Source organism: Microtus pennsylvanicus, chromosome 6 (genome assembly GCF_037038515.1).
Source record: "Microtus pennsylvanicus isolate mMicPen1 chromosome 6, mMicPen1.hap1, whole genome shotgun sequence".
Lineage (NCBI taxonomy): Eukaryota > Metazoa > Chordata > Mammalia > Rodentia > Cricetidae > Microtus > Microtus pennsylvanicus.
In genome coordinates this window covers 104,676,128-104,701,938 of record NC_134584.1, presented here as the reverse complement: position 1 = coordinate 104,701,938, position 25,811 = coordinate 104,676,128, and the positions used below count along the sequence as shown (strand labels likewise).

Sequence of the window (25,811 nt, the reverse complement as noted above, 5' to 3'; positions counted from 1 at the left end):
TTTGTCATCCAGTATTTTTGGAAACACTTCTGTGTCTGCTTATGTGAGTGTGCTGCTGCACTCTCCTCTAAATATCAGATGACACCCTGAATGGGCTAGTGGAAAGCCCTGGCATCTCTGGTAGCCCCTTTTCTCTACACCAGGCCAGCCTCCTCTTTATTTTTCAGACAGCCTTGTGCAGACCAGACTGGCCCTGAATTCTAGCTCTTCCTCCCTTAGCCTTCTCAGCGCTAGGGTTATAGACATATGCCACCACCAGGGGCTGGCCTGGTCTTTAGCAAGCTCAGTGTTATCATCCAGCCCATTTTTTTAAATCCTCTTTTGTTGTGAATTGTTCAATTCTCTGTTAAAATTTGCATTCCCTATCTTTGCAGCATCCTCCCACCTGGTATTCCTGCAAGAAAAGAAAGCTACTATATTTACAACTGGTGCTATCTTCTCCTTTTGCAACTGATCACATTAGAGAATTCCATGTAGTGGGGATTAAAGCTTACTGGCCCAGTTTTCAACTCTACTGTCCTGTGAAAACTCATACTGCTTGTCCTTGTATGATTTCCAGTATTTCCTGCACTTCCCTCCCATTTTCCTTTTTCCAATTTACATTCAAAATGGCAGATTGTATGCCCTTGTTGGATCCTGTAATTTATGCTGCTAAGTTTTTTGGCAGAGCCAGAATCACTATCCTTTACACCTGGAACCCACTTAGGTGATTGCTTTTCCCGCCATACCACTTTTCCTTGTATTTATTTGCTTGTAAAGTTAGCCTCCTTCCATAGAGGACAGCAAGAGCCCTCAGGTCCAGGCCATATCTTAATTTACCTCTGATAAACACAAACATTTCTTTCTCTTCCCCACTACTTCTCCTGTTCTACATTTCTTCTTTACCTTTTCACATCCAGTCTCTCCCCCACTATTTTCTCCAATGAAGGAAAGAAGTTACAGCCAATTGTTCTGCTGTCAAATGTTGACTCCCTAAAAGATAGCATTTAAAAAAACTTGAAGCAAAGCCAAGAGTATTGTTAACTGGTAAAAAAAAAAAAAATTATTCACAGTTAGTAGTCTACAGAGGAGATGAAAGACAACAATTGAGGATTTGTGATATTCTACGAATAGAATTATGCCAGATTCATTATATAAGAATTCAGGAATAATGACCATGACTGGGATGTTCTAGCACTGGGTCTTGGGACTGTGTTTCAGACAAGGTCTTACTAGCTAGCCCTAGCTAGCCTTTAACTTGCTATGTAGACCAGGCTGGCTACAAATTTACAAAGATCAACCTGCCTCTCTCTCCCCAGGGCTGGAATTAAAGGCGTGTGTCACCTTGCCAAGTCCATTTTAACTTTATTTATTTTTTTTGAAGCACTGTCTCACGTAGCTCGTGCTCAGTTTAACTTGCTTGGTATGTAGTCTAAGACCTTGAACTTCCGATTTCCCTACTGCCAGATTCCCGTTGCTAGGAGTGAGGTTTTTTTTAGAGCGTCTTTCATGGTAGACCACATCCAAGCCCTTTTATATTTCTAAGCTATAGTTTCCTCAATTCACTTATTAAGAGTTAAGCAGGATTCGATGGGATAGCTTGTGACACACAAGGTGAGACATAAACGGGGCTGTCTTCTAAAGCTTGGGCTTGCACCTTCTAAGCCTGCAGGAGTCGCCCTAGCGCACCCAGTTGGGCGGGGCCCGCGGCTCCACCTCCCGCGTAAGGCTGTCCGGCTCGCTGCCTGACCGAGCAACCTCCCTCGCTGCGGCGCTTCCGCCACCCGCAGACGCACGCGGACGTCGCCGGCCCGTCGGGACGCGCTGGATAGCGAAGCTTCTGCGGTTGGGCGGGCGGGCGGCGCGGCCCTGCCGGGGTCCTTGCGGGTCCTCGACCGGCCCGGGGGAGGGCCCTCTTTGTGGCTGCAGTTGGCAAGATGGCGCCGGTGGGGGTGGAGAAGAAGCTGCTGCTGGGCCCCAATGGGCCAGCGGTGGCGGCCGCCGGCGACCTAACCAGTGAAGAGGAGGAAGGCCAGAGTCTATGGTGAGCCACGTACAGAGCCACGGGTGGCGTGGCCGGGCAGAGAGTGGGCCGGAGCGGGCGGTACCGTGGGCAGACATTGACGGGCCGAGCGGTCCTGGGCGGTCCCGCGCTGACCACTCTTGTCATTGTCGCCGCAGGTCTTCGATCTTGAGCGAAGTGTCCACCCGCTCCAGGTCCAAGCTGCCGTCCGGCAAGAACATTCTGGTATTCGGTGAGCAGCCGGGTACTGCCCTGGGGCGCCGGGGTGGGCCAGGCAGTGCCCCTCCTACAGGTTCCTGCCTTCTCCACCCTTACTGCCTGCTTGTTGCTGGCCGGCCGGGGAGGCTACCCTGAACTCTAGCAGGGCAGCCGGAGAGTCTCCAAGCCCACACCTCTCCTGACCCCCAGAATGCAGGTCCGTTTGGAGTCCAGTGATGTGGCGTGGGCTTGTGGCGCATTCCTTCAAATCATTCATTGGCTGAGCCTTCAGCCTTGATCTTCTTCATCACTTAGTCTTGTGCTCACCAAGTTGAGGGTGTAGAGAAAGGGAAAAGAGGATGTTCAGGCTGGATGGAGATGGGGAAACTAGGTGACCTGGGCTGGGAACTGAGAAGTCTCGAAGCCCCTCGTGGGCTGTTGAGCAGAGGCACAAGGGACTCCCCAAAGGCAGCAGACCTTGGGAGTCAGCCCTAGGAACTTTCTTGCATTACTCCTGCAGTCACTGCCAGGTTGCCAAATCAGTCATTTAACCTCTCTGACTTCAGTTATCTCATACAAATGAAATGGATTAGGTGCGTTCACGCGCAAAGCTGTTGGGGTTGGGGTGAGGGCTGAGCAATGGGACAGCACAGCCGAGCTTAGACACTGCAAGAATCCCAGTCTAGCAGGAGGCAGATGTGTGCGTGGTTGCCCTGCATCTTTCCTGTCAAGAGCAGACTGCTGTGGGTGCATCACACTGCTTGATGTGTTGAAAGAACTTGTGGAGTCGGGTGTTTTGAAGGGTAACTGTTTAGGTGCAGGCACATAGATTAGTTCTTTCCTGAGGCTCCTGCTTTTCACAGATTTTATCTTCCTCTACCCTTCCCCAAGCCTTTAGGAAATAACTGCCTGGTGGTTTCCCAGTGTTTCTCTCATCCAGGTAATGGCCAGTGTGGTAGGTTATAGCCAGATATGGGCTTTAGGGAAATAGCTCGGGCTGCAGAGTGCCGGGTAGATGAGAATGAGCAGGTGCTGAAATCAGGCTGACACGCACTCACCATGGTCTAGGTGAGTTGTGGCCAGCATGAATCCAAGGGTCTTTAGTAATAGTGGTTCTTTAGGGATATTGTGTGGGGGAGGGTGTTGGATATAGATAGTCTGAGGGAGATGAGACTCAGTACTTAGGAGTTTTGCTTAGGTCAGTAATTACTTTTTCCCCAGCTTCCAAGCCTTTAGGGTGCTTGTGAAGATGTTTCAAAATCAGATGCATGTAAATAATATTTATAAACTTCATGATTATGAGGCAGAAGCAGATTTGTATGTTGAATTTTCAAAACAAGGTTTCTCTGTGTGGCCCTGATTGTTGTGGAATTCTGTGTAGACCAGGCTGGCCTCGAACTCAGAGATTTACCTGTCTCTGCCTCCCAAGTGCTAGGATTAAACCCGGCTCAGAATCAGAATTTTAGGCCGGGGCGGTGGTGGCGCACGCCTTTAATCCCAGCACTCAGGAGGCAGAGGCAGGCGGATCTCTGTGAGTTCCAGACCAGCCTGGTCTACAAGACCGAGTTCCAGGACAGGCTCCAAAACCACAGAGAAACCCTGTCTCAAAAAAAAAAAAAAAAAAAAAGAATCAGAATTTTAGTTCAGTGTTCCTAGACTTTTGAGGTTAGTTGTGTTTTGAAGAGTTCTTTCTTTTACTGTGGTAAAGATTTATTTTGTGAGAAACTAGTCCCACCTTTGACGTTCACTTCTCTGAATGTCTGTCTTAGAAACTTAGAGCTAGTAGATTTGCCTTATCCTTCCCTTGGGACGTTAAGAGAAATGCAGTAGAGGGTTCTTTGGGATCTTGGGGCTGGCTGTCTTTGCCTCTCCTGGGCACTCTTAGAGCAGATTTACTTTGTTGATGGGAGCTGAGGCCTTAGCGGCAGGCTTGCTTCAGAGTCTTAGTCGTTTCTTATTGTGTTGATGTTATGACTTGCCATCTTTGCCTAGCATGACACATAGTACATTTTGTTTTTTTGTGAATGTCACTTGTAGGAGAAGATGGTTCTGGTAAAACAACTCTCATGACCAAACTACAAGGAGCGGAGCATGGCAAAAAAGGAAGAGGCTTGGAGTATCTTTACCTCAGCGTTCACGATGAGGACCGGGATGGTGAGTGACCTGTTACTCCATTGTAAAGTGACTTGTAGCACTCTGGCTCCTAATGCCTAGACCTTCCCAGCGCTCTGTTAGAGCTGAAGAGAATGGTGAAGTGTTTGTCTTTGCAGGACTTGATTCACTTTTAGTCTGGTCTTGTTTTTTTTTTTTTGAGACAGGGTCTTACGATAATGGCCTTGGCAGGCCTGAAACTCACTGTATAGACCAGGTTGGCCTTGAACTCTCAGAGATGCTACTCCATAATAACTCCTTTATAATTTTTCAGGTTTTACAGTCAGATCTTTTAGTGACTGTAGAATAGTTATCAGTGCCTATAGTCTAAAGATGAAGTGTGTTGATTAATTTCATTTTCTATATTTGCCTTTGCCTGTTTAAATACTAGTGACCATGTTGTTAGGGTGATTTTATAAAGCTACCCTACTTTCTTATTCCTAAATTGAAGAAGATAAACCAAAAAGCCTCTCGCACTACAATCCTGCTGTCTCCAAGCTATTGAGTAGAGGACATGGGTAGGGGCTCTTCCTAAAGCTCGGGCATGTTTATATGCTAATTTAGATCTCAGGGATTTTAGCCCCATTGCCTTGACTTTGTCTTTTTGAACATTCCTTAAAGGTCTTGAAAAGAATGCAGCAAGTAGGCCTGGTGTCAAGGCCTCTTGTCTTCTGTCAGAAAAACAGGCATTGAGTGTATGCCTCGACTCAGCTGTCTATGCTTACATGAGTGAGGCCACTAAACCAAGCTAGGGGACCTTGAATGTTTGCATCTTTTGCTTCCTGCCTTTGTAGGGTGCTATGGTTTTTGTGGGAAGACCTTGGGCTTGGGAGCCAGACAGAACTGGTTCAGAATGCCACCAGTTATGGTAGCCTAACCACCCTTCACTTCCATTTCCTCATATGAGGAGGAAGATGATGGTACATTTTGCAGGTGGACAGAGTGTGGGAGTGGGATAGGATCACTGGAGACATGGAGAGAGGGCATACCGGTGTAGATGCTCTGAATCTCTGTGTCCTCTGGTTTTTCCAATACTGAGGCACATTGCAGGACAGAGCATCCCAGTAACCACATTAGTTGGCTTTGAGTTGAAGTTTATGCTGACATCTGTTTCAGATTCCTTTCGGGTCACTACTAGACCTTTTTTCTTGCTGCATTTATAGAACTTTTCTTTCAGCTACTTACTTGGGAGTCCTTGTCTGATGGAAGAGTTGCCCTTGCCTTAGGTTAATTATATATCTTTCAGCGCTAGTCTTTTTAATGTGTGGTATGACTGGATTGTAAGTACACCCTTCACAGATAATCACCTGCTAAAGAAAATAGACTCTGGTCCTATCTGGGTTGTGGTAGGACATCCCATGTCAAAGGACCACTGCCTCTCAGTTAGATATCCGTCTAATGCTGCATGGCATATGTGATTCCCACAAATGGGTGAGTGATGCATAGTTGACACTGGCAAGGAAAGCCGAAAAAAGGAACTATACTTGCTGATGGGTAGACATATAAACCTCATATGTCTGGAGTTGGTTCACAGACCCAAACTAAAATATACTGGAGTTTTGGAACCAGTCAGGTAGCTCGGCAGATAAAGTCACCTGCAGCCAAGAGAGCCTGAGTTTGATCCCTGAGACCCACTTGATGGAAGGAAAGAAGTGACTCTCCACAGGCAGTCCTCTGACTTCACTGTGGATGTGTGCACCTACACATATCCTTCACTTTTGCTCTCAAGGGCACACGTAACTCTAAATGTATCTTATAAAGTTTTTAAATAAGAGCTGGAGAGATGGCTCACTTGCTACTCTTCAGAGGACCCATCCCAGCACTACGTTAGTTCAGTTTCTAGCACCCTGTCGGGTGGCTTATAATGGTTTATAACTCTAGCTTCAGGGGATCCAAGACCTCTGGCCCGAGAGCACCTGTATTCTGGCGCACATCACTACATGTAGGCACACACACACCTATATAGAATTAAAAATAATAAAAATAAGTCTGAAATTTTAACATAATTTAGAGGTTGTAAATACAATTAGATGTAGATACTTTTATGTTCAAACTCATCAAAATACATTTTTATAGATACTAATAATTTGGTTATATCAACAAGGAAGCTAAAGAAAAGTAGGCTTTAAAAGTATATGTTGGAAAGGAAATTAATGAAATGACATTTTGATGTTAGGAGTTCCCTCTCCCAAGATACTTTTATAGAAAAAATAATTTTTAAGGAATATGCAAGCATATAGATATGTACGTGTATATATGTACATATATATATATATGTGAAATTTTCTAAAAATATCCTATAAATTTAGAGAATTACCTTCTGTAGTTGAATTATCACACTTACCAGTTATTGGTACATTTTATTTCAGCTGTATCTTAAGATTTCCCTGTAGTCCACATTGGATTATTTTTTATCCAGTTTCAGACATTAATACAATTTCATCTGTAAATACATCCATATGCATATCTAAAAGATAAAGATGCTTGGAGTAGATGACTTATTATTCTAATAACTATAGTTGCTTAGTGTGCCACACAAAAGGTTTAGTCAGCTTGTTCACCACCTCCCAGATCGCTGGTGTCTTGGGACAGTAGATTACTTAGACAATTCATCAATAAATGTTAGTGTCCTTCGATTGTTACTGAAAGCGAATTCCTTTCACTCCTGCTCCTTAGAATCTGCTGAAATCTTAGAGGCTAAACTTTAACAAGTCTAGGCAGTTGATTCTGTGTAGGCTGGTTTGTGTAGCTGGGTAGACACTGCTGGGCTGGGATTTCTGTGTGGATTCCTTCCCTCCCGAGTGCTGCTGTTCTCGTTGTCTGCAGACATTGTTAGGTGATGGTGGTGCATCATTTCTCTCCGCAGATCACACCCGCTGCAATGTGTGGATCTTAGATGGAGACCTCTACCACAAAGGCCTGCTGAAATTCGCAGTTTCAGCTGAGTCTTTGCCGGAGACCCTGGCCATTTTTGTTGCAGACATGTCTAGACCTTGGACTATAATGGAATCTCTACAGAAGTGGGCTAGTGTTCTGCGTGAGCACATTGACAAGATGAAAATTCCACCAGAGGAAATGAGGGATTTGGAACGAAAATGTGAGTAAAATTTACTAGTCTCTTTGGATTATTGGGGCCACTTTCTTTTTCAGCCAAGAGAGTTTACTTGGCATAGAATCTGCTTTTGTTCTGAAATATTTTTCAGTTATTGAAATTCAGTTATCAAGAATAATTTGAAGGGCTGGAGAAGTGATATAGTGGTTAAGAGTACTTGCTCTTCTTGCAGGGGACCCAGTCTCAGTTCCCAGTACCCTTATTAGGTAGCTCACAACCTCCACTTCTTTTTCCAGGGCATCTGGTCACTAGCATGCATATAGTGTATATATAGTCAGGCATTCAAGTGTATGCACACACAAACACGGATGGATGGGTGTCGTGGTACGTGCCTTCAATCCCAGTACTTGGGAAGCAGATCTCAGTGAGTTCAAGACCAGACTAATCTACATAACAAGTTCCAGGTCAGCTATAACTATACAGAGAAACCCTATTATTAAAAAGAGAAAGGAAGGAAGGAAGAAAGAAAAAGAAAAGAAAAAACTTGAAAGATTATCAATGTTTTGTTTCGGCTATGTTTTCAGAAGTCTCAGTTCATGGTCACTTGGCTGTTTCTTGGCCTGTGATGAGGCCTTCTTATCATTGCAGAAGGGAGGCAGAGAAGGGTGGAGTAAAGGGGAAAGGGTAACTGTCAAGTACTGTCTGCAGTGCCTCCTTCCTTCCTCTTGGTCCCTCTTCTAATAGCCATTCAGCCGAATGCACATTGCAGAATCCTCTGAGAGCTTCCATCCAGTGCCGTTTCCATCCAGTCAAACATAACTCAGTAATACCACCAGCTAGGGACAGTCTTTGGGAACATTTTTTTTCCAAACCCCAAACCCACGTTTCTTGAATCCCATAGAGATCTCGTGTCTCCTTGTTGATGGCTTTAATAAAAGTCTAAAGAAGAGAACTCTTTCATTTCCAACTAGTTCATTTTGGAATCTAGCAAATATGATTACATTCAGGAATAGGAAAACTGTCTTTTGTGGGAGGGGTCATTAAAATACAATAAAAGTTATTTTAGGGTTAAAGACATATGAATCCTTCTGAGGACAAAGAACTTTCAAATTAAAGGAAGTTTGGTAGATTTCCAAATGTGGTTCAGAAGCTTGTTTTTCCTTCCTTTGCTTCTGTGCAGTTACATCAGCTTCTGTCCCTTTGCCAGGGAAACGGGAGGGGCAGGCAGTGGAACCAGCAGCTGCAGCGTCTTGGCCAGTGGAAGCTTGGCTGCCTCTGGCTTAGTGCCACAGGGTGACATCACTCCCTTTCGTGGATTGACAAGGGCTCCAGAGCATGGCACATAACATAGTATCTGTACACTAACTAGCAAGAGAGTTCTGAGTTTGATAGTGCTTTTCAAATTGAATTTTCTACTGCATGTCTTCCTGTTCCACACTTCATCTTGCCCCTATCCATCATTAACTAAAACAGGCAGCTTAACACCTTATTCTTCCTTTGTTGCATGTGTGCTTCCTGGCTCATCCGCATGTGGGTATAGTGATTATCATGCAGTTCAGCTCATCTGTCTCCAGCCACTGACCCTTTTCGATAATGCCTCCTTTTCTTGCAAAACAGATGTTAAAGACAACTCAGCAGAGTGTTTTTAAGGCTGAAAAGCTGTTTCTAGATCACTGTACACAGATTCATACCCAGACTAGTGAACTAATGTGCTACAGTCCTCTGAGCACATTTTCTTGAATTGATAACCTTATAGAGATTTATGAAACTAGAAAAAGAGCCACATTGGCCAAGGGTACCACTTTTTCTCAGATGAGGAAAATGAGGAACTAACTAGGTGTTGTTCTAGGTGCTGGGGATACAGCAGACAGGATACCTATTCTTGGGGAGCTTTGGAATGAGACACTGAATTAATTTAATGGTCTTAGTCACTGGTGTCTGTGCCACTGAAGATTGGATTCAGCGACATATGACAGAACCCTGGAGAGGAAGATGACTTCAACAAGACTGGAGTTTATTTCTCCTGAAGATGAGACCAAGAGCGAGCAGCTCTGGGAAGACAGCTCCAGAGCCCTGGCTCACTGTGCTTTCCGCTTTGTCATTTTGAGGGTGTGGTTCTTTTCCTCCTGACAACCAGAATGTCAGCAGCCTGTCTGTGTTCCAGGAAGGCAATGCTGAGGTGCACAAGCCTCCTGTCTTTTAAAGAGGATAAGAGCAGAGTCTTTTTGGTTGTTTACAGTGTGTGCACATGCATAGCAGGAGGACTTTCACTACAGGTGCTAGGGGTTGACCTCAGTGTTTCACAGGGAGCACTTTGATCTGCTGACTCCCCTGACAGTCCAGAAAAGTCTTAATTCTGTGTGTTCTGAGCAGGGTTCTGTTGGGTTAGGGGAAGAGGAGAGAATATGTGTATATTCTGGAGGGTATGTAGCAACTACTGAACCATGTCTATGTCTGAGGGTCTCTGCTTTATTGTCCCTGGTCTTTGATGTTTGGAGTGGTAGCCATGCCTGTGCTGCCTGCTGAAGGAGTGTGTCTGTTCACACTGGTTTTAGCTTACTTTTAGGAAAGTAGTTAGTTGTTGATATTCTTCCTCAGAGGACTGCTGCCTTCCAGATTAATTAGACTCTTCACTATTTTCTTATTAAGATTTATTGTATTTTCAATTATGTGGGGAGGGGCACAGTATTCATTCATGTAAATACAGGTTCCGGCAGAAGTGTTGGAGCCTCCTGAAGGAGGTTGCTAGGCAGTGCTGGGAAGTGAACTCCAATCCTTTTTAAGAGTAAGATGTGTTTTTAACTCCTGAGTATCTCTCCAGCCCCCTATAGTATTATTTTCAAGTAAACACTGCTTTACAGTCCAGCTTCCATCCCAGCCTGTCAGATTGGAACTGCTTTGTGATCAGCCACTGGCACCAGAGCTGGCCAAGGGAAGCAAGTCCTAGAGCCACTAGAAGGAGATGCTTGTTTGTAGGTGTGGTGGACTAATTATTGTTATTGCTGAGACAACAGGACAAAGATATTGTAAAGAAGGGTTTTTGTTGTTGGGTTCTTCTTTTGCGGGGGGTGGGGGGGTGATGGGGCTTTTTGAGGGAATACAGTCTATCATTGTTGTAGGAGGCCACTTGTTTGTTCCCAGCTGCTCAGCCCTGAAATAATCACACAGAAACCATATTAGTTTGTTTGTTTATTTAGTCTTCTCTCATATATTATATCCCAACTGAGTTTCCCCTCCCTTTTCTCCTTCCAGTCCCTCCCTTTGACTTTCCTTCTCCCTCAGATTCATTTTTCCTTTGTTTTCCTTCAGAAAAGAGCCGGCCTCCCAAAGATATCAACCAAACATGGCATAGCAAGTTGCAATATGACTAGGCACATACCCTCATATCAAGGCTGAACGAGGCAACCCAGTGGGAGGAAAAGGGTCACCAAAGATGGTGAAAGCATAAGAAACATCCCTGACTCTCACTGTAAGGAGTCCTAGAGGAACATCAATCATATGTGTGAAACCATATTATTTAAATCACTGCTTGGCTCATTAGCTCTAGCTTCTTATTTGCTAACTCTTGTATCTTAATTTAACCCTTCTCCATTAATTTGTGTATTACCATGAAGTCGTGGCTTACCAGGAAAGTTTCAGCGTGTCTGTCTCCATGGCTTCTCTTGACTCCACCTTCTTTCCCCCAGCATTCAGTTTAGTTTTCCCTGTTTAGCTCTACTCTACCATATCAGGCCAAGCCAGTTTCTTTATTCATTAACCAATAAAAGCAACACATATACAGAAGGACCTCCCACACCACATCATAGCAAGGAAGGAGAGCATGGAGTCAGGAACATGAGGCTGTTGTTGGTCACAATACATCTGCAGTCAGTAGGCAGAAATGAATACTAACTAGTACTCAGCTTGTTTTCTCTTTGTTTTTGTTGTTTTTATGTAGTCTAGGAGCAGGGATTGTGGTATGGAGACGTGGTGAAAGCTTTTCTACCTTTGTGAAGGGGTGGACTAGCATAGATGCTCTGAATCTTTTTATTCCTAAACTGTAAACAAACCATAGATTGTCTGGAAGCACCCTTACCTGCACACCCCAAGGTGATTATTTAGTTATTGAATATAGGATCTCGCTATATAGCTCTAACTATCCTGGAACTCACTCTGTAGACCAGGCTGCCTCTCAAGTACTGGGATTAAAGGTGTACACCACTATGCCAATTCCAATAACCTAGTTATGATGGCAAATCACCTATCACAAGACTGTTCCTTGTCAATTCAGTATCCAAACCCACCACTTTAAATCTTAACAGTTGGTTTTTCCCTGGTGCCTGTCGGACTTTTTCATAGAAGGAGTTTCTCAAAACTGCATCCAGCAGCATCGGTCAGTGAGGTAGAAAGAGGGGAAACCACAGCAGTGAAGCTAGAGTAGTGGGGACTCCCTTCAACACTGGGCCTTAATGTTTTCTGGGGTGAAGTGTTGGCTGCTTCACTGCCTATAGAGAAAGTATTACATTGAGCTACATTTTACTTTCAGGATTATGGTTCTCATTTTTTGTAATCCACCTTTCTTCATTTTTCTGTATGTTATGTATATTTTCTGTCTTCCAATCTGTTTTCTACAATGTTCTATTTAAAATATGTGAATTTCCTACTCTTGTTGAATAGCCAGGGTTTTTTTTAATTTAGATTTTTTATTTTTTGTTTTGTTTTTTTTGTTTTTGGATTTTCAAGATAGGGTTTCTCTGTAGCTTTTGGTTCCTGTCCTAGAACTAGCTCTTGTAGACCAGGCTGGCCTCGAACTCACAGAGATCCGCCTGCCTCTGCCCCTGGAGTGCTGGGATTAAAGACGTGCCACCATGCCAAACAAAAAGTCCAATTTTTCAATCATTTAGAACAACAGTTCTCAGCCTGTGGGTTGCAACTCTTTTGGGGGTTGAGCAAATCTTTCACAGGGGTCTAATAGCAGATATCTTGCATATCAGCTATTTACATTACGAATCATAATAGTATCAAAATTACAGTTATGAAGCAGCAACAAAAATAATTTCTTGGCCTTCCATAGTGCTTCATTTACTTATTTTATGTGTGGATGTTCTACATGCATGTATCTCTGTGCACCATATGTGTGCAGTGCTCGTGGAAACCAGAAGAGGGTATCAGATCCTTTTGAACTGGAGTTGTAGGTGGCCGTCAGTTGTGTGGGTGCTGGGATTCAAACATGGAAATGAATGCTCTGGGATTCAGATTGTAGCCATCCAGGCCGGGTGGTGATGGCGCACGCCTTTAATCCCAGCACTCGGGAGGCAGAGGCAGGCGGATCTCTGTGAGTTCGAGACCAGCCTGGTCTACAAGAGCTAGTTCCAGGACAGGCTCCAAAACCACAGAGAAACCCTGTCTCAAAAAACCAAAAAAAAAAAAGACAGATTGTAGCCATCCAGTAAGCTTTTCTCATTAGATCCTGACAAGTTGTATTACGTGATTTCTAGTGGTCACCGATAATGAAGTTGAACTATCCGTACTTAGAAAAAGGTTTGCCACATGAGAAAAGTATATGTGAGGGAATTATTGGTGGTGGTGTTCTTCGTTTTATTTCACTTGGTAGTTTTTAATTATAGAAACTAGTATGAACTTAAGAACTTTAAAAATTTGGGCTAGGGCTCAGTGGTAGACTGCATGCCTAGCACATGAAAAATCACAAGATCGAGTCATAGTACAATTTTTAAAAACAGAACTTTAAAAGCCTATTTAGGGATTACATGAGACTGAAGGTGTTAAGAAGGTCTAGTGCTCTTGTAGTTCACAGCTCAGTAGATGTGAGGCACCAGATGCGAATCTGGCACTTTGCATCACGATCCCTAGACCCTAAAGCTGCAGCCTGTGCCATGCATAAATGCTCTTTTTTTTTTTAATTGTTACTACCTTTTTTCCTCATTTTCTAAACCTATGGTATGTTTTTATTTGTGTCTGTAATTTTTCTCTTTTTTTTTTTGTAGTTATGAAAGATTTTCAAGATTATATTGAGCCTGAAGAAAATTGTCAGGGTTCCCCACAGAGAAGAGGGCCTCTGACCTCAGGCTCAGATGAAGACAGTGTTGCCCTCCCTCTGGGTGACAATGTGCTGACTCATAACCTGGGGATCTCAGTGTTGGTGGTGTGCACAAAGGTGCGTCCAGGGAATTGTAAGTTTGGCTGGGTTTGGCCAGTGAACAATCACCGTCTCAAACTTTCAGAAGCTTTGATGAAGTTTCTTCTTGAGGGAGAATTGGGCTTATTTGGGATTCATTAAGGTACATTGAATGTGTCAGGGTAGAACATACTGTCATTTAATGCTGCTGCAAACTTGACATCACTTAGTTCAGAAAGCCTATTTGACTTCATGGGCAAACTTAAGTGAAAGCAGGTTTCTTCAGGGTCTGTAAGCCAGTGCATCTGGTCCACACTGACAGTGAAAATAGGATGATGAAGTAGAAATAGAAATTAAGCTTAATTTTAGAGAAGGTATGTCTCCTATATATGAGGGGAAAGTAGCTTTTTAAAAAAAAAATAAGTTATTTAACTTTATTTCATGTGCATTGGTGTGAAGGTGTCAGATCCCCTGGTACTGGAGTTACAAACAGTTGTGAGCTGCCATGTGGATGCTGGAATTTGAACCCGGATCCTCTGGAAGAGGAGACAGTGCTCTTAACCTCTGAGCCATCTCTCCAGCCCCAAGGGGAAAGTAGCTTTAAAAACATTTTGGATTTCAAAAGTGCTTTATTCCTAAGTAAAAGCTACGTTGTTGTGCAGTGCACAGCAGTGTGAAAGGGCCTCTTTCCCAATGTGACTTTATTTCCTATTGAAAACAATTATGAGGTGATCAGGCTTATTACATCTTTGCTTTGTGTGTAAGCTGAGGCCAGGATAAACGAGAACTCTCTTGTTCCTTTTATTCTTCTCTAATTAGTACCTGAATTAGTACCTGGTCACCTGTGGAGTTATTTATGAAGAAATTCCTATTCTATTTTGAGCAGGCAGAAAAGCAGAGAGCTAATGTTCCTCTTGGTTTTGTCTCTCCTGCAGTGTGATGCAGTGAGCATCCTGGAGAAAGAGCATGATTATAGGGACGAGCACTTCGACTTCATACAGTCACACCTGCGGAGATTCTGCCTCCAGTGTATCCTTGGGATGCTGTATCGGGCCCTTCCTCAACACAGAGTAGTCCTTTTTTCTTTTTCACTGCACTTAACTATTTGAAGGGGGCTCATGAGTGTGGTGGTCAGAGGAAACTTGGGGAATCGGTTATCTCCTTACATCGTGTGGGTTCAGGGTCAACTTTAGGTTGTCAGACTTGGTAGCAACCACCTTTACTCAAACACTAAGCCATCGTGCCTGTCTCACAGGGTAGTTTTTGCCATGGGAAAAAAGTTGTAAACTTTGCATTAGTTTATATTTTTCCTATGTTGGAATTTTACATATACTAACTGAAACATGTCTTTGGTTACTTTGTTAAGTATTACTTTTTTTTGACAGAGTCTTACAATATCACCCAGGCTGGCCTGGAGCTTGTGATCTTCTCCCTGGCTTCCTGAGTGCTGGAATTACAAGCATGTGCTACCCTGCCCAGTTTAGTTGCTTTGTTTTTATGGCCGTACTTTTTGATAGGCTTTCGTATTAAGAAACTTACACGTGACCATTTTATGACCAAATGACATTGATTGTACTTAGACATCTTGTTAGACTTTGCTCTTATGCAGAGAGGTTCAGTCACCAGCATGGTTACTGGGTGAGGTACTGCAGGTGTTTTCCGTCTTTGTGCCGCTCAGGAGAAAGACACCCTGTCAGCAGCTTTTTGAGTCCTTCTGTATAAAGCCAACAGCAGTTGGTATCTTATTTCCACACCCTGGAGTACGAGTGACAAGTGCCTCCTTTGAGCTCTTTGTCGACACTGACTTTGAAGGTGTGCTTAATGATAAACTCATTCCTTTGTGAGCACCTGGCTGGGAAGCAATCTGTGGACCTCTATAGGCTGAGGGTGGTGTTCCACTGATTTTGCTTCTTAGGAAGCAAGCTCAGAAATGACAGCAGTCTAAGTGTTAAAGGAAAATAGCTGCATCCTACACAGCCTCTGCATGCTTATGGTTCCTCTGCTCCTGTCCCTTTTTAGTTTTTAAATTTTGCATGCTTTGTCATTTGCATGTGGATAAACAACAGATCACCTAGCTCTTTAAGGATTATGTATATGTGTGATTGGTTTTTGTCTCACAATGAATTGGTTTTCCTTAAGCAAATTGATAAGATGGAGCTGCTTTGATTTACACCTCAGTGAAGGAAGAGAAAAACCTTGACTTGCTGTATAAGTACATTGTTCATAAAACATATGGCTTCCACTTTACCATACCCGCCTTAGTTGTGGAAAAGGACGCAGTTTTTATGTGAGTGCTTTGGAGGTGATGGCGTCTAAGCCCTTCTCTCTATAGTGCATTTGCTACTTACGTCATGCCTTTTCAGTGTAGCGCTTCTGTCTGAGAGTGCCTGGGCTCAACCTGACCCTCTCTGCTCCTTCTGGGCTCACTCACTTGGTTTAAGGGAATTGGGTGGTATGGTCAGAGGAGCTGCATTCCTTCATTGAAAGAAGGTAGTCAGAATGTAAGCAAGCCATTTTGTATACTTACTGTCAGTTCTGGTGAAGCATTGGCTGGGGAGAGACTCACAGTATAGAGCTTTCTGTTTGTGGATCCTCAGTGGCTTGTGTGAAAGCACCTCGTGACTGCTGTTGCCAGGGTGATTGCAAGCCCCTTCTCAGTATCCCTGTCAGTGTACTTTCTGGAATTTGCATTTTGCAAGCCCCTGGGATTGGTCATTGTGCCAGAGACTTAACCAGCCTGTTTTCTTGAGTTGGTGTCTTTTTTCTAACTAGAGAATCATATTGCCATATATGCATATGACAGTGCTGTGGTCTTAGATTAGCAGATTGATGTAACATTTTCCTGCCTTCTGGACTTGACAGTTATCAGCAAGCTTTACACAGCACCTCTTAGGTAGTCAGGTTCTCTGCTGGGGACACAGACGTAAACGCTACTTGTCCCTGTTATCACACAGAGACAGACATATACTGAAGAGGAGGGGGGCAGCAGTGGGCTAGTGTAGTGGGGCCAGAAAAGTCTGCTGCCAAAGTGAGTGGACTGTCTCAAGCAGACCAGAAGGAAGGGGCCAGGACGTTCGTGAAAGGATCCGTACAAGAGCCAGGTGCTTCTCGGAAACTAAACAGGTTACCTTCTGTGTGTTTGAAGAGAGTCTCGCTCACATTGTTTCTACCCTGGCCCTGAAGAATCACCCAGCACAGTCAGGCACTAAAGCAAAAACTTAATGAATGGTGTGCTTCTGTAATCACTTCGTTCCTAATAACATCATCCTGAGGAGCTGGGATTCTTGTTGGATTTAGGGCTCATGTGTAATGGAGAAGCATCTCATTGCTCTGGAGGCTGCATGTGTCATGATTATCTCAGCTTTGTCCAGTCCCTTTTTACTGTTGTGTCTGTTGGTAGTTGCCTATGTAGGAATTAGTAAAGTCTACAAGACGGTTTGGGAGAAGCACCCTGGATTGGCACCCTCTTGGGTTAGGTGTTTGGCAAGAGAGGGTTATGAGAACAGTCGGTGGTTTTTGGTGTATTTTTATCTAGAGCTTCTTGACCTCAGAATTGTGTCATGTAGAACTGTGTGGTGCTACATTTAAGAGAGTAGAATTGGAACACTGATCAAACCTCGTACCTTCTGCTTGTGATGTTAATCTCTACAACATCCGCATGGGAGCCTAAGGTCTCCTTGTGTCTCTTGTGGGGAGCCCAGAATAGATAGAGGCCATGATTTCTTCTTTGGCTTCAAGGCACATCTTCCATGCCAGAAAAATTAATGAGCTGTCCATAAGATAATTGTTACAAAGAAGTGTCCTCAAGAGGGACAAAATGCAAGAGCAGAGCCCAAGCCCAGGAGTGACAGCCCTCTCTAGACCGCCTTCCTTTGTGCATTGTTCTAAACAGGGCTGGCTCCTGAAACCTTCACTGGGGCAGTGTCTCACACTGGCGCCTTACATCTAGTATCCCTGAGTCCCTGGAGTAGGATGTGTCACATTGATTTGATGAGATATGCCTGCTGTGCGTCTTGGTATGTACCCAAAGCTACAAGACACAACACCTCCAGATGTAGAGATGTGAGAAAGGACTTTACCCAGGAGTTTCTTATAACCTGAAATGTCTTTCAGATATATATGGGAAGGCAATCTCAGGCAGAGCAGGCTAACCTGTGCCTCCTTGTTTTTAGACCTGCAGGCTGGGATAATGAAAAGAAAATAGCTATTTTACATGAAAATTTTACAACCGTGAAGCCAGAAGATGCATACGAAGATTTTATTGTAAAGCCTCCTGTGAGAAAGGTACCTTAGTCAGTCTCTTCAAAACCTTACTTAGGTGGCTTTACATCATGAAAATGAGTCTGTTGATATGAAGTGTGAGTGAGGGTATGACCATGTCAATTATGGCTGCATTTCCTGTCAAGTCCCACAGTGCTCCTGTCTCTTCTGGATTATTTTTGCTAAATCCCCTCCCTCTGGGGCTCTTGAAGACTATGATCTGGGAGGTACTGTTTAGGACCTACCAGATTTAAGAACATGAATTGGCTACATGCCCTGACTAGTTCTGGGAGAGAGTCTGTACCCAGTTAGAAAAATGTAACTACGGTCTCAAGAAAGATCCCCCAAACCCATGTGGAGGCCTGGGCCAAGATTTTTGTAGCAATAATTTTGACAGTCATTTGAGAATTTTTGTTGCTTGTGGCCACAAATATGCATTGTTTCACAGCTGGTCCACGACAAAGAATTGGCAGCAGAGGATGAGCAGGTGTTCCTCATGAAACAACAGGTAAGACGCCTTCTCTTGCATTGAATGCCCTTTCTGGGGGGGGTTGGGGGCCGTATGTGATCGAGAGCTTGCAGCGGCATGGAGATTAAGACAAGGTTTCCTCATTCCCTACTTTTTCTATGGGGAAGGGATTGGAGCACCTGCCTCATGATGCCTGCCTTCATTGCACACTATCCTGCAGGGGTGGGATTAGTATGCTTTATGTGCCCTGTTTGCCCTGAGAAGATTTGCTGGCTTACTTCTTGAATTGACAATTTACCAAGTGGCCTGACTTCACTTCCTTTTTTCTCATAGTGTATAAAAGCAAATAATATACATTTTTGTAGATAAGGAGAGTCATTTTCCAAGCTGTTAACTTTTTTGTTTTGAATATTGGTTTGGGCTTGGTTGGGGGGGCTGTTTTTGTGTTTTGGGGTTTTGTCCCCCCCCCCAAGACTGTGTTTCTCTGTAGCTTTTGGAGCCTGCCTCGGAACTCTCTCTTATAGACCAGGCTGTCCTTGAGATCTATGTGTCTTTGCCTCCTGAGTGCTGGGATTAAAGGCTGTGTACAACTACTGCCCGACTTGGTCTTTTGTTTTGTTTTTAAGGAAAAGTTCTCATATATTCCTGGTTGATCTTCAATTATCTAGCCAAGGATGGCATTGAACCCTGCCTCTAACTCTCAAGTGCTGGAATAACAGACATATGTCTCCATGCCTGGCTTTATGCAGTGCCGGGAACCTAACTCAGCTTCTTGCATGCTAGGCACATACTCTACCAACTGAGTTACATCCTCAGCCCCAAAGTGACAGTTAATATAACATTTTATTTTTTTTTAATTTTTCATGCATACATACAGTGCGTTCTTTTTTCTTAATTTCATTTATTTATTATGTATACAGTGTTCTGTCTGCATGTATGTCTGCAGGCCAGAAGAGGGCACCAGATCTCATTACAGATGGTTATGAGCTACCATGTGGTTGCTGGGAATTGAACTCAGGACCTCTGGAAGAGCAGTCAGTGTTCTTAAGTGCTGAGCCATCTCTCCAACCCCATACAGTGTGTTCTTATGCCATTCATCCTGGCCTTCTTCCAGATTCACCTTGATTCCACCTAAGGTGATAGTTTTGTACACAAACCCCATCTTAACATTTTTCTCTCTTCTTTTTTTTTTTAATTTCCAACCCTGTCTCGAAAAACCAAAAAAAAAAATTATTTATTTATTTGTTTGTTTGTTTGTTTGTTTATTATGTATGCAATATTCTGTCTGTGTGTATGACTGCAGGCCAAAAGAGGGCACCAGACCTCATTACAGATGGTTGTGAGCCACCATGTGGTTGCTGGGAACTGAACTCAGAATCTTTGGAAGAGCAGGCAATGCTCTTAACCTCTGAGCCATCTCTCCAGCCCCTTAACCTTTCTCTTTGACCCAAATTGTTAGACATGTCACCCTCTCCTAGTGGTTTGTTCAGGTCCTGTTAGTTTTTGGCAGTTTCTTCCTAACTGTTTCCCTTTTCTATGGCCTGTTTATTTCCTTAGCTTCCAGACTGGTTACTGAGGGTGTCTTCATCATATACGAATACTGGCTTTAGGTTATGTTGCATTTAGAGTGTAAAACATGACTCTTTATTGTCGTCCTGTAGTACGGTCATAGGAGTCAACCCTTCTCCAGACCTCAGTTCATGCTACAGGCCTTGGTTAATGGCCAGTTTGTCCCTCTCTTTGCAGTCATTCCTTGCCAAGCAGCCTGCCACGCCCACAAGAACCTCCGTGAGTACCTTACACCAAACAGGGTCATGGCCTGGTGTCGTGGGTGCCTTCTAACTTCACACCAGTTTATGTTTATGTGGGCTTTTATATTTTAAAGTGAATTGGTCTCCCAAAGACCCACAGCCAGAAATGCAATAGTCTTAGAAATGTTTGATGAAGGACTACAGCTGAGAATGAGGACGCTTTAAGCTCTCGTCTCAGGAGACTGAGGCATAGAAAGGGACTGAGCTGGGAGCAGACCTCCACTACGCTACTCTAGACATGCAAAAATGTCTTGATGATGAAATTTGTGGGGTTTTTTTTTTGTGATTTTTATATTTATGTGTGACATGGGCTGGTTTTGGACTTAGGAATCTCCTGCCAGAGGACCCTCTGGTTCTCCAAGGACCCAGGGTCGGGGTGGACCAGCTAGTGTGCCAAGCGCATCCCCAGGAACATCAGTAAAGAAACCAGATCCAAACATCAAAAGTATGTATGCTGTTTGGGGGAAGATTTTAGTCCTCGGCCCGAAGGGTTTATTGTAATAGTAGCTGGGGCTCTCATGGGATTAGGAACACTGGGCTGTTGTCTTCCAGCAAGGCTTTTACTTCCCAGCAAGGTTAGTCATGTTCACCAGACATTGTGTAAGACCTCAGACCCTGCAGGTACCTTCAGAAAAGAATATGATTTAGGAAGTCCCTGAACAATATATAGAGTTTTATTTCTTAAATTTTTATTAATACTATTTATGAATTGGCTATTTTTTCTTTTGTTCTCACCAAACTAGACTAAGGTGTTATCCCAGTGCTTATTGATACCCAAAGATACTGCTACAGTAAACCATCAGAACAAAATCCTGTAAATTCTTGCCTGTTTGGTGAACATGTTTTACTAGAAAATGAGTGTTTCATAACAGGCTGTGAGTCCTATGAACTTATAAAACTAAAAAGCACTATACTAAGGACACAGAGATCCCTCAAAGGTGGGAAGTGTCAACATGTTTTCATTGGTAATCTCATCACTGCCCAGTTAGCCTCAGGAAACAGTGACACGTGAATGTGCTCAGCTAGGAAAGTGATGGCTACGGATGCTTAATTTTAATCTAAGAACTACATCTTCTCTGAAGTCATCAGTTTGAGTGATGTTTTGTTATGTTTTTCTTTTGTGTTTTCTTAGATAATGCAGCAAGTGAAGGGGTATTGGCCAGCTTCTTCAATAGTCTGCTGAGTAAAAAAACAGGCTCTCCTGGAAGTCCTAGTGCTGGTGGAGTGCAGAGCACAGCCAAGAAGTCAGGTAGGGGCCTCATCCGGACAGTGCTGACGGGGCGAGGTAGATGGCAGTGGTTGTCTCCGCCAGCCTGCAGGCCTCCAGTGTTTTGACCAGCAGTGAACACAACTAAGCTTTATGTTGGCTTTTTATGCTGTGCAGACTTCCCTGGCACATTTACATTTAAAGTGTGATTTAATGTACATTCTGGCTATTGAGTAAATCAGCGTAAGGTCTAAGTTGTGCCTGTACCCTTGATCTGGAAACTCTTTACACTGGAGGTCATTGTAGAGTATGCTATTGACATTTACTTAATTTTATGTGATACTTGAAGAGTTTTTATTTGCTTGAGCTGGAGAGATGGCTCAGTGTTAAGATCAGTTGCTGTTCTTGCAGAGGAGTCAGGTTCTCAGTACCCACATAGTGGTCCACAACCATCCTTAACTGTAGTTCCAGAGGATCTCACATCCTCTTCTGACCTCCTTGGGCACCAGGCATGCAAGTGTATAAAAAGGAAAGAAAGAAAGAAAGAAAGAAAGAAAGAAAGAAAGAAAGAAAGAAAGAAAGAAAGAAAGAAAGGCATTTCATTTGCTCCACTGCCCCTGATCTTACAGAGAGCCAGAGCCTGTGTACCTACACTGTCTCATTGCAGTTTCTCTCTGTGGCGACCCAGTCATCTGTCCTTCCCTGTAGGATGGTAGGAAAAGCTAGTCTTGGAGGTTTCTGAAACAAACTGGTGGAGTCCTTGGGAATCACATACTTTCTTAAGCTAGAGGCTACTTATTTCCTTTCTGTGAGGCCAACAGTCAAACCCAGGAGTTGATGATTACTAGACAACCAGTAGAGTATGTTTTAGACTTGCTTTTGTATATTTAGAGACAAGCCTGTGCTGCCTCGAACTCTGGATCCTCTTACTAGGACTGTAAGTAAGCATGCACCACTGCACCCCACATATAAAGGGCATTCAGCATATGTTAATTTGTTTTTTATCAATTTTTCCAAAATAGAAGATAACATTAGAAGGTTATTTTGTCCTTGGGGTAGTCTGGGCCTCCAACAACTTATAACTTCATAGAGACTCAAGAATCTGATCTAGGCCTCAGCCTTGATGTAGTATTTGCCTTTTACCAGAAATAGAGGTCATTGTCCAGGCCCCAGACATTATTTGACAACAGGAAATGGAGCACCAGCTTTGTGCAGGATTGAACTGTCCAACCTCAGTCTCATCATAAAACATGGTATTTCCATGTGAGTCAGTTTAAGCTAAGTGATTTTGTGAGTTTATTTGGTTTTATCTTTCAGTAATGCAAATACTTTGCCAAAGCTACATCATCAGCCCATTAGTCAGTCTGAGGTGTTGCAGCTAGAAATAAAAGCTAAGTGCCTGTCTGGGAAGAAAGTAGTTTACCACATGCCTGAAACTTAGTGATGGCCTCCAGGGAGATGATGGAGAAAGTACTCCCCTACCCGCTGCATAGCTGGAGGAAAGTACTCCCCTACCCGCTGCATAGCTGGAGGAACATAGGCCTGTGACACTGGCATTAACAAGGTTAGAACTGTCTCCTTGCCCTTGGTGAGAAGGCTTTCTCTTCTTTGAGAATGTTGTCAATACAAATGGTGGCAGAAGTTTGTATGATTATTTGTTTTTAAATTTTCAAGACAAAGTTTCTCGTCGCTCCAGCTGTCTTGAAACTATCTCTATAGACTAGACTGGCTTTGAACTTTGACATCTGCCACCCTGTGCCTCCCGAGTGCTGGGGTTAAAGGCTGACTGTATGATTTTAAATGCTGCTTTTTAAAAATTTTCTCCAGCAGAGCCAGGCAGTGGTGGTGCATGCCTTAATCTCAGCACTTGAGAGGCAGAGGTAGGCGGATCTCTGTGAATTTAAGGCCAGCCTGGTCTACAGAGTGATTTCCAGAACAGCCAGAGATACACAGAGAAACTCTGCCTTGTGGGGAAAAAAAATCTTTTCTCACGCTGCTGTTTTGCTCTCTATCTTGTTCCCTTTTTTTTTTTTAAAGGACAAAAGACTGTGTTGTCAAACGTTCAGGAAGAACTGGATAGAATGACTCGAAAGCCAGACTCCATGGTAACAAACTCTTCAACAGAAAATGAAGCCTGATCCTCCTTTAAAAGTGCATATGTCAAATGACCAAATAACTATGTATATTCATCTGATAAGACCAGGATTTTTCTGATACAGCACATGCTATCAGTTTTTTGGGGTAGGGGAGATGAACTTTTAAAAGAAATATATATACTTCATTGGCTTGTCCGAGTGTGAGATGCACATTTAGGAAGGTTACATGTCAGGCCCCTTGTTAGGGATGTCCCTTGGACCCTTGGGCTGCGGTTCTCTTGTGGGAAGCAAGCGCAGCTGGGCTTCTTTTAGAGTGGAAAAAGGGGGCCCACTTACTATCAGGGGGAGCAAACGAGACTAGTAAGTCATTGATGAGATGGTCATAGTTTGACCACTTGCGTGGTCTTGGGAAGCAGATTAAGTAGCAGAAAGTCCAGGGAAGAGAAGTGTTCAGGAGGGATGAGAGAAGTGCTGGTGGGGAAGCCGAAGGTTGAGGGAGGTGGAAGGAGGAAGTGAGTGGCATTAACTACGCGCACGGTAGAAGTCAAATAGCAGCCTTTAAGACTTAACAATTAGAAGCATTTCCAAACTAAACACTAAACAGAATGGGAATTGGACTTATTCTGAATGCATCTTTAATTTTGGAAAGTGTGTTTTGTGTGGGGTACCTGAAGAAGGTAGAACTGACACAGGATGCTGAAATGGCAGCTGCCCAGGACCCACATGCTTGGCCCAGGCCATGTCCTTCTGTCCTTGGAGAAATGCTGGGTCTATGCATATATAAGCTGGGGCAGGTGGTTGCTATGGGTTGTGTTCGAAGTCAGCAGATACAAAATTTGTTTACTTTGAATTAGATATTTCGAATAGCTCCTGCTTTATTTTATTTTTTTTTTAAATTATTATTTTTAACTACTACAGGCTGGCCAACTAATAGAAAATGGGTGATTGATCTCCCATTTTACCATAATGGCAGTGTGCTATATGAAGTTTGGAGGAAGTATTTAATGTCATTGCATTCTAGTTAATAAGCTTGTTCCAATTCCTGCCTTAGAGTCTGTGGTAACCTTCACTGATACAAAAGGTTCTTTCTGTGGCTCTGGTCTGATCACTGCTACCAGACCAACAAGGAAGTGCTTTAATTGAAAATGGAAGTGACAGATTTGTGTTGTCATAAAATGTAGCACTTGTTTTCTTATGGAAGTGAGAGTTTTGTGTGTCTTCCATTTAGGGGCATATTCATGCACACCATCATGTCACACACCACCATTCTGAGAATGTCTTCTGTGGATTTGAAATAGCACTTTGAGTTTTCTTTGTGACACAGCACATGTAATACAAACACTACCATGACTTTAATGTATAAAACATTTGTTGTCCAAACCAAGGGGAAAACCACAGTTCACTTCCATGGAGTTTACTTTTTTATATGAATGTTTGTTACAGTGTGTCTCGGCATAGTGTCCCTAATGTCATTACTTTACTTGCATACCAGACTTGACTAACCACTAATGTAGTACTGGGCGTAAGTTAACATCTAGTTTATGACAAGGCTCCGTGGCTGTCTGGAGTCACTTTGTAAAGGTCTGAACACTGTTAAGGAGAAAGCTGAGTGCTTACTTGCCCCTCTAACAACAAAAAGATGTTTCTTGTGCCCGTTTTACTGTTGAAATATATAAGTTTTTCCTTTTTAATTCAGTTTTTTGTTGTTATTATTTTGGGGGTTTTATTTTGTTTTTGTTTTTAACATGCATTGTTGCTTCAGATTACCAGGTTGTCCAGGCAGTGACAGTGAACTGAGGGCGTGTAAGTGAGGTGCTGACCTATAGATGGCCCCCCTAAAGGTAGGGTCACTTAATCTCTGCAGCAGTCAGGGAAAAAAGAAAGACCTCAGAAATTCTTGAAAAAACACTTGCCTAAAAGTGTAATTTTTTAAATTTTGATGCAAAATTTTAAATGTATCATTGAATGGTGAAGCACTTTTGTGTTGATGTAAAACATGCTAAAGCCAATCAATGAGTGTTGTGGCTTGGTCCTGGGAAGGCTTCTGAAGACCACTGCTACTTCTTTGACACTTGGGAGGAGCTGGTGCATGTTGCCAAAGTCTACCAGCTTTGGGGAGCTTCAGGGTTCTTTTGGAGTTTGAGGAAATGAGGTGATTTTTGTTATTTTAGGATTCTTAAGCATCGGAACCAAAGGCCAAATAGTAAACAACCTTCACTTTTTAAAGTAAAATTAATTTTATTTGCAGAAAACACTTGTATGGTAGACTATAAAAAAACAACTTTATGACTATTTATACATGTTATAATGATTACCTCTTTGTCTTTAAATGGATAATTTTGAATAAGCCCAACCCAGATGAGGGCTATGAATTGGTCTTTCCTAAAAATCCAACAGATAATGCTGCTAGATGGTTTTATTTGCACTTTTTTTCCTTTTTTTCTTCCTTT

General features: G+C 43.2%; 1 protein-coding gene across 2 annotated transcripts; it reads left to right on the top strand.

Annotated features, from left to right (window-relative positions):
• The first annotated feature begins 1,700 nt into the window (after positions 1-1,700).
• On the top strand, positions 1,701-25,811 carry Dync1li2 (dynein cytoplasmic 1 light intermediate chain 2). Of its 2 annotated transcripts, XM_075977059.1 has the most exons (13): positions 1,701-2,023; positions 2,161-2,234; positions 4,238-4,354; positions 7,218-7,448; positions 13,388-13,557; positions 14,454-14,547; positions 15,670-15,805; positions 17,691-17,802; positions 18,227-18,286; positions 19,994-20,035; positions 20,386-20,503; positions 21,191-21,307; positions 23,303-25,811. In XM_075977059.1, the coding sequence occupies exons 1-13, from the start codon at positions 1,917-1,919 to the stop codon at positions 23,401-23,403; spliced, it is 1,479 nt and encodes a 492-aa protein (XP_075833174.1). In that variant the 5' UTR covers positions 1,701-1,916; the 3' UTR covers positions 23,404-25,811. The 2 variants fall into 2 exon arrangements, with proteins under 2 accessions (XP_075833174.1, XP_075833175.1); XM_075977060.1 differs by lacking the exon at positions 2,161-2,234 and having other exon boundaries at positions 1,810-2,023.

Excerpts from the sequence above, each read along its gene's own strand:
- Dync1li2 (XM_075977059.1), top strand. The coding sequence starts at position 1,917 with ATGGCGCCGGTGGGGGTGGAGAAGAAGCTGCTGCTGGGCCCCAATGGG. Across the intron at positions 15,806-17,690 it reads GAAAAGGACGCAGTTTTTAT|ACCTGCAGGCTGGGATAATG; the intron begins GTGAGTGCTTTG and ends CCTTGTTTTTAG. Across the intron at positions 21,308-23,302 it reads GAGCACAGCCAAGAAGTCAG|GACAAAAGACTGTGTTGTCA; the intron begins GTAGGGGCCTCA and ends TTTTTTTTAAAG.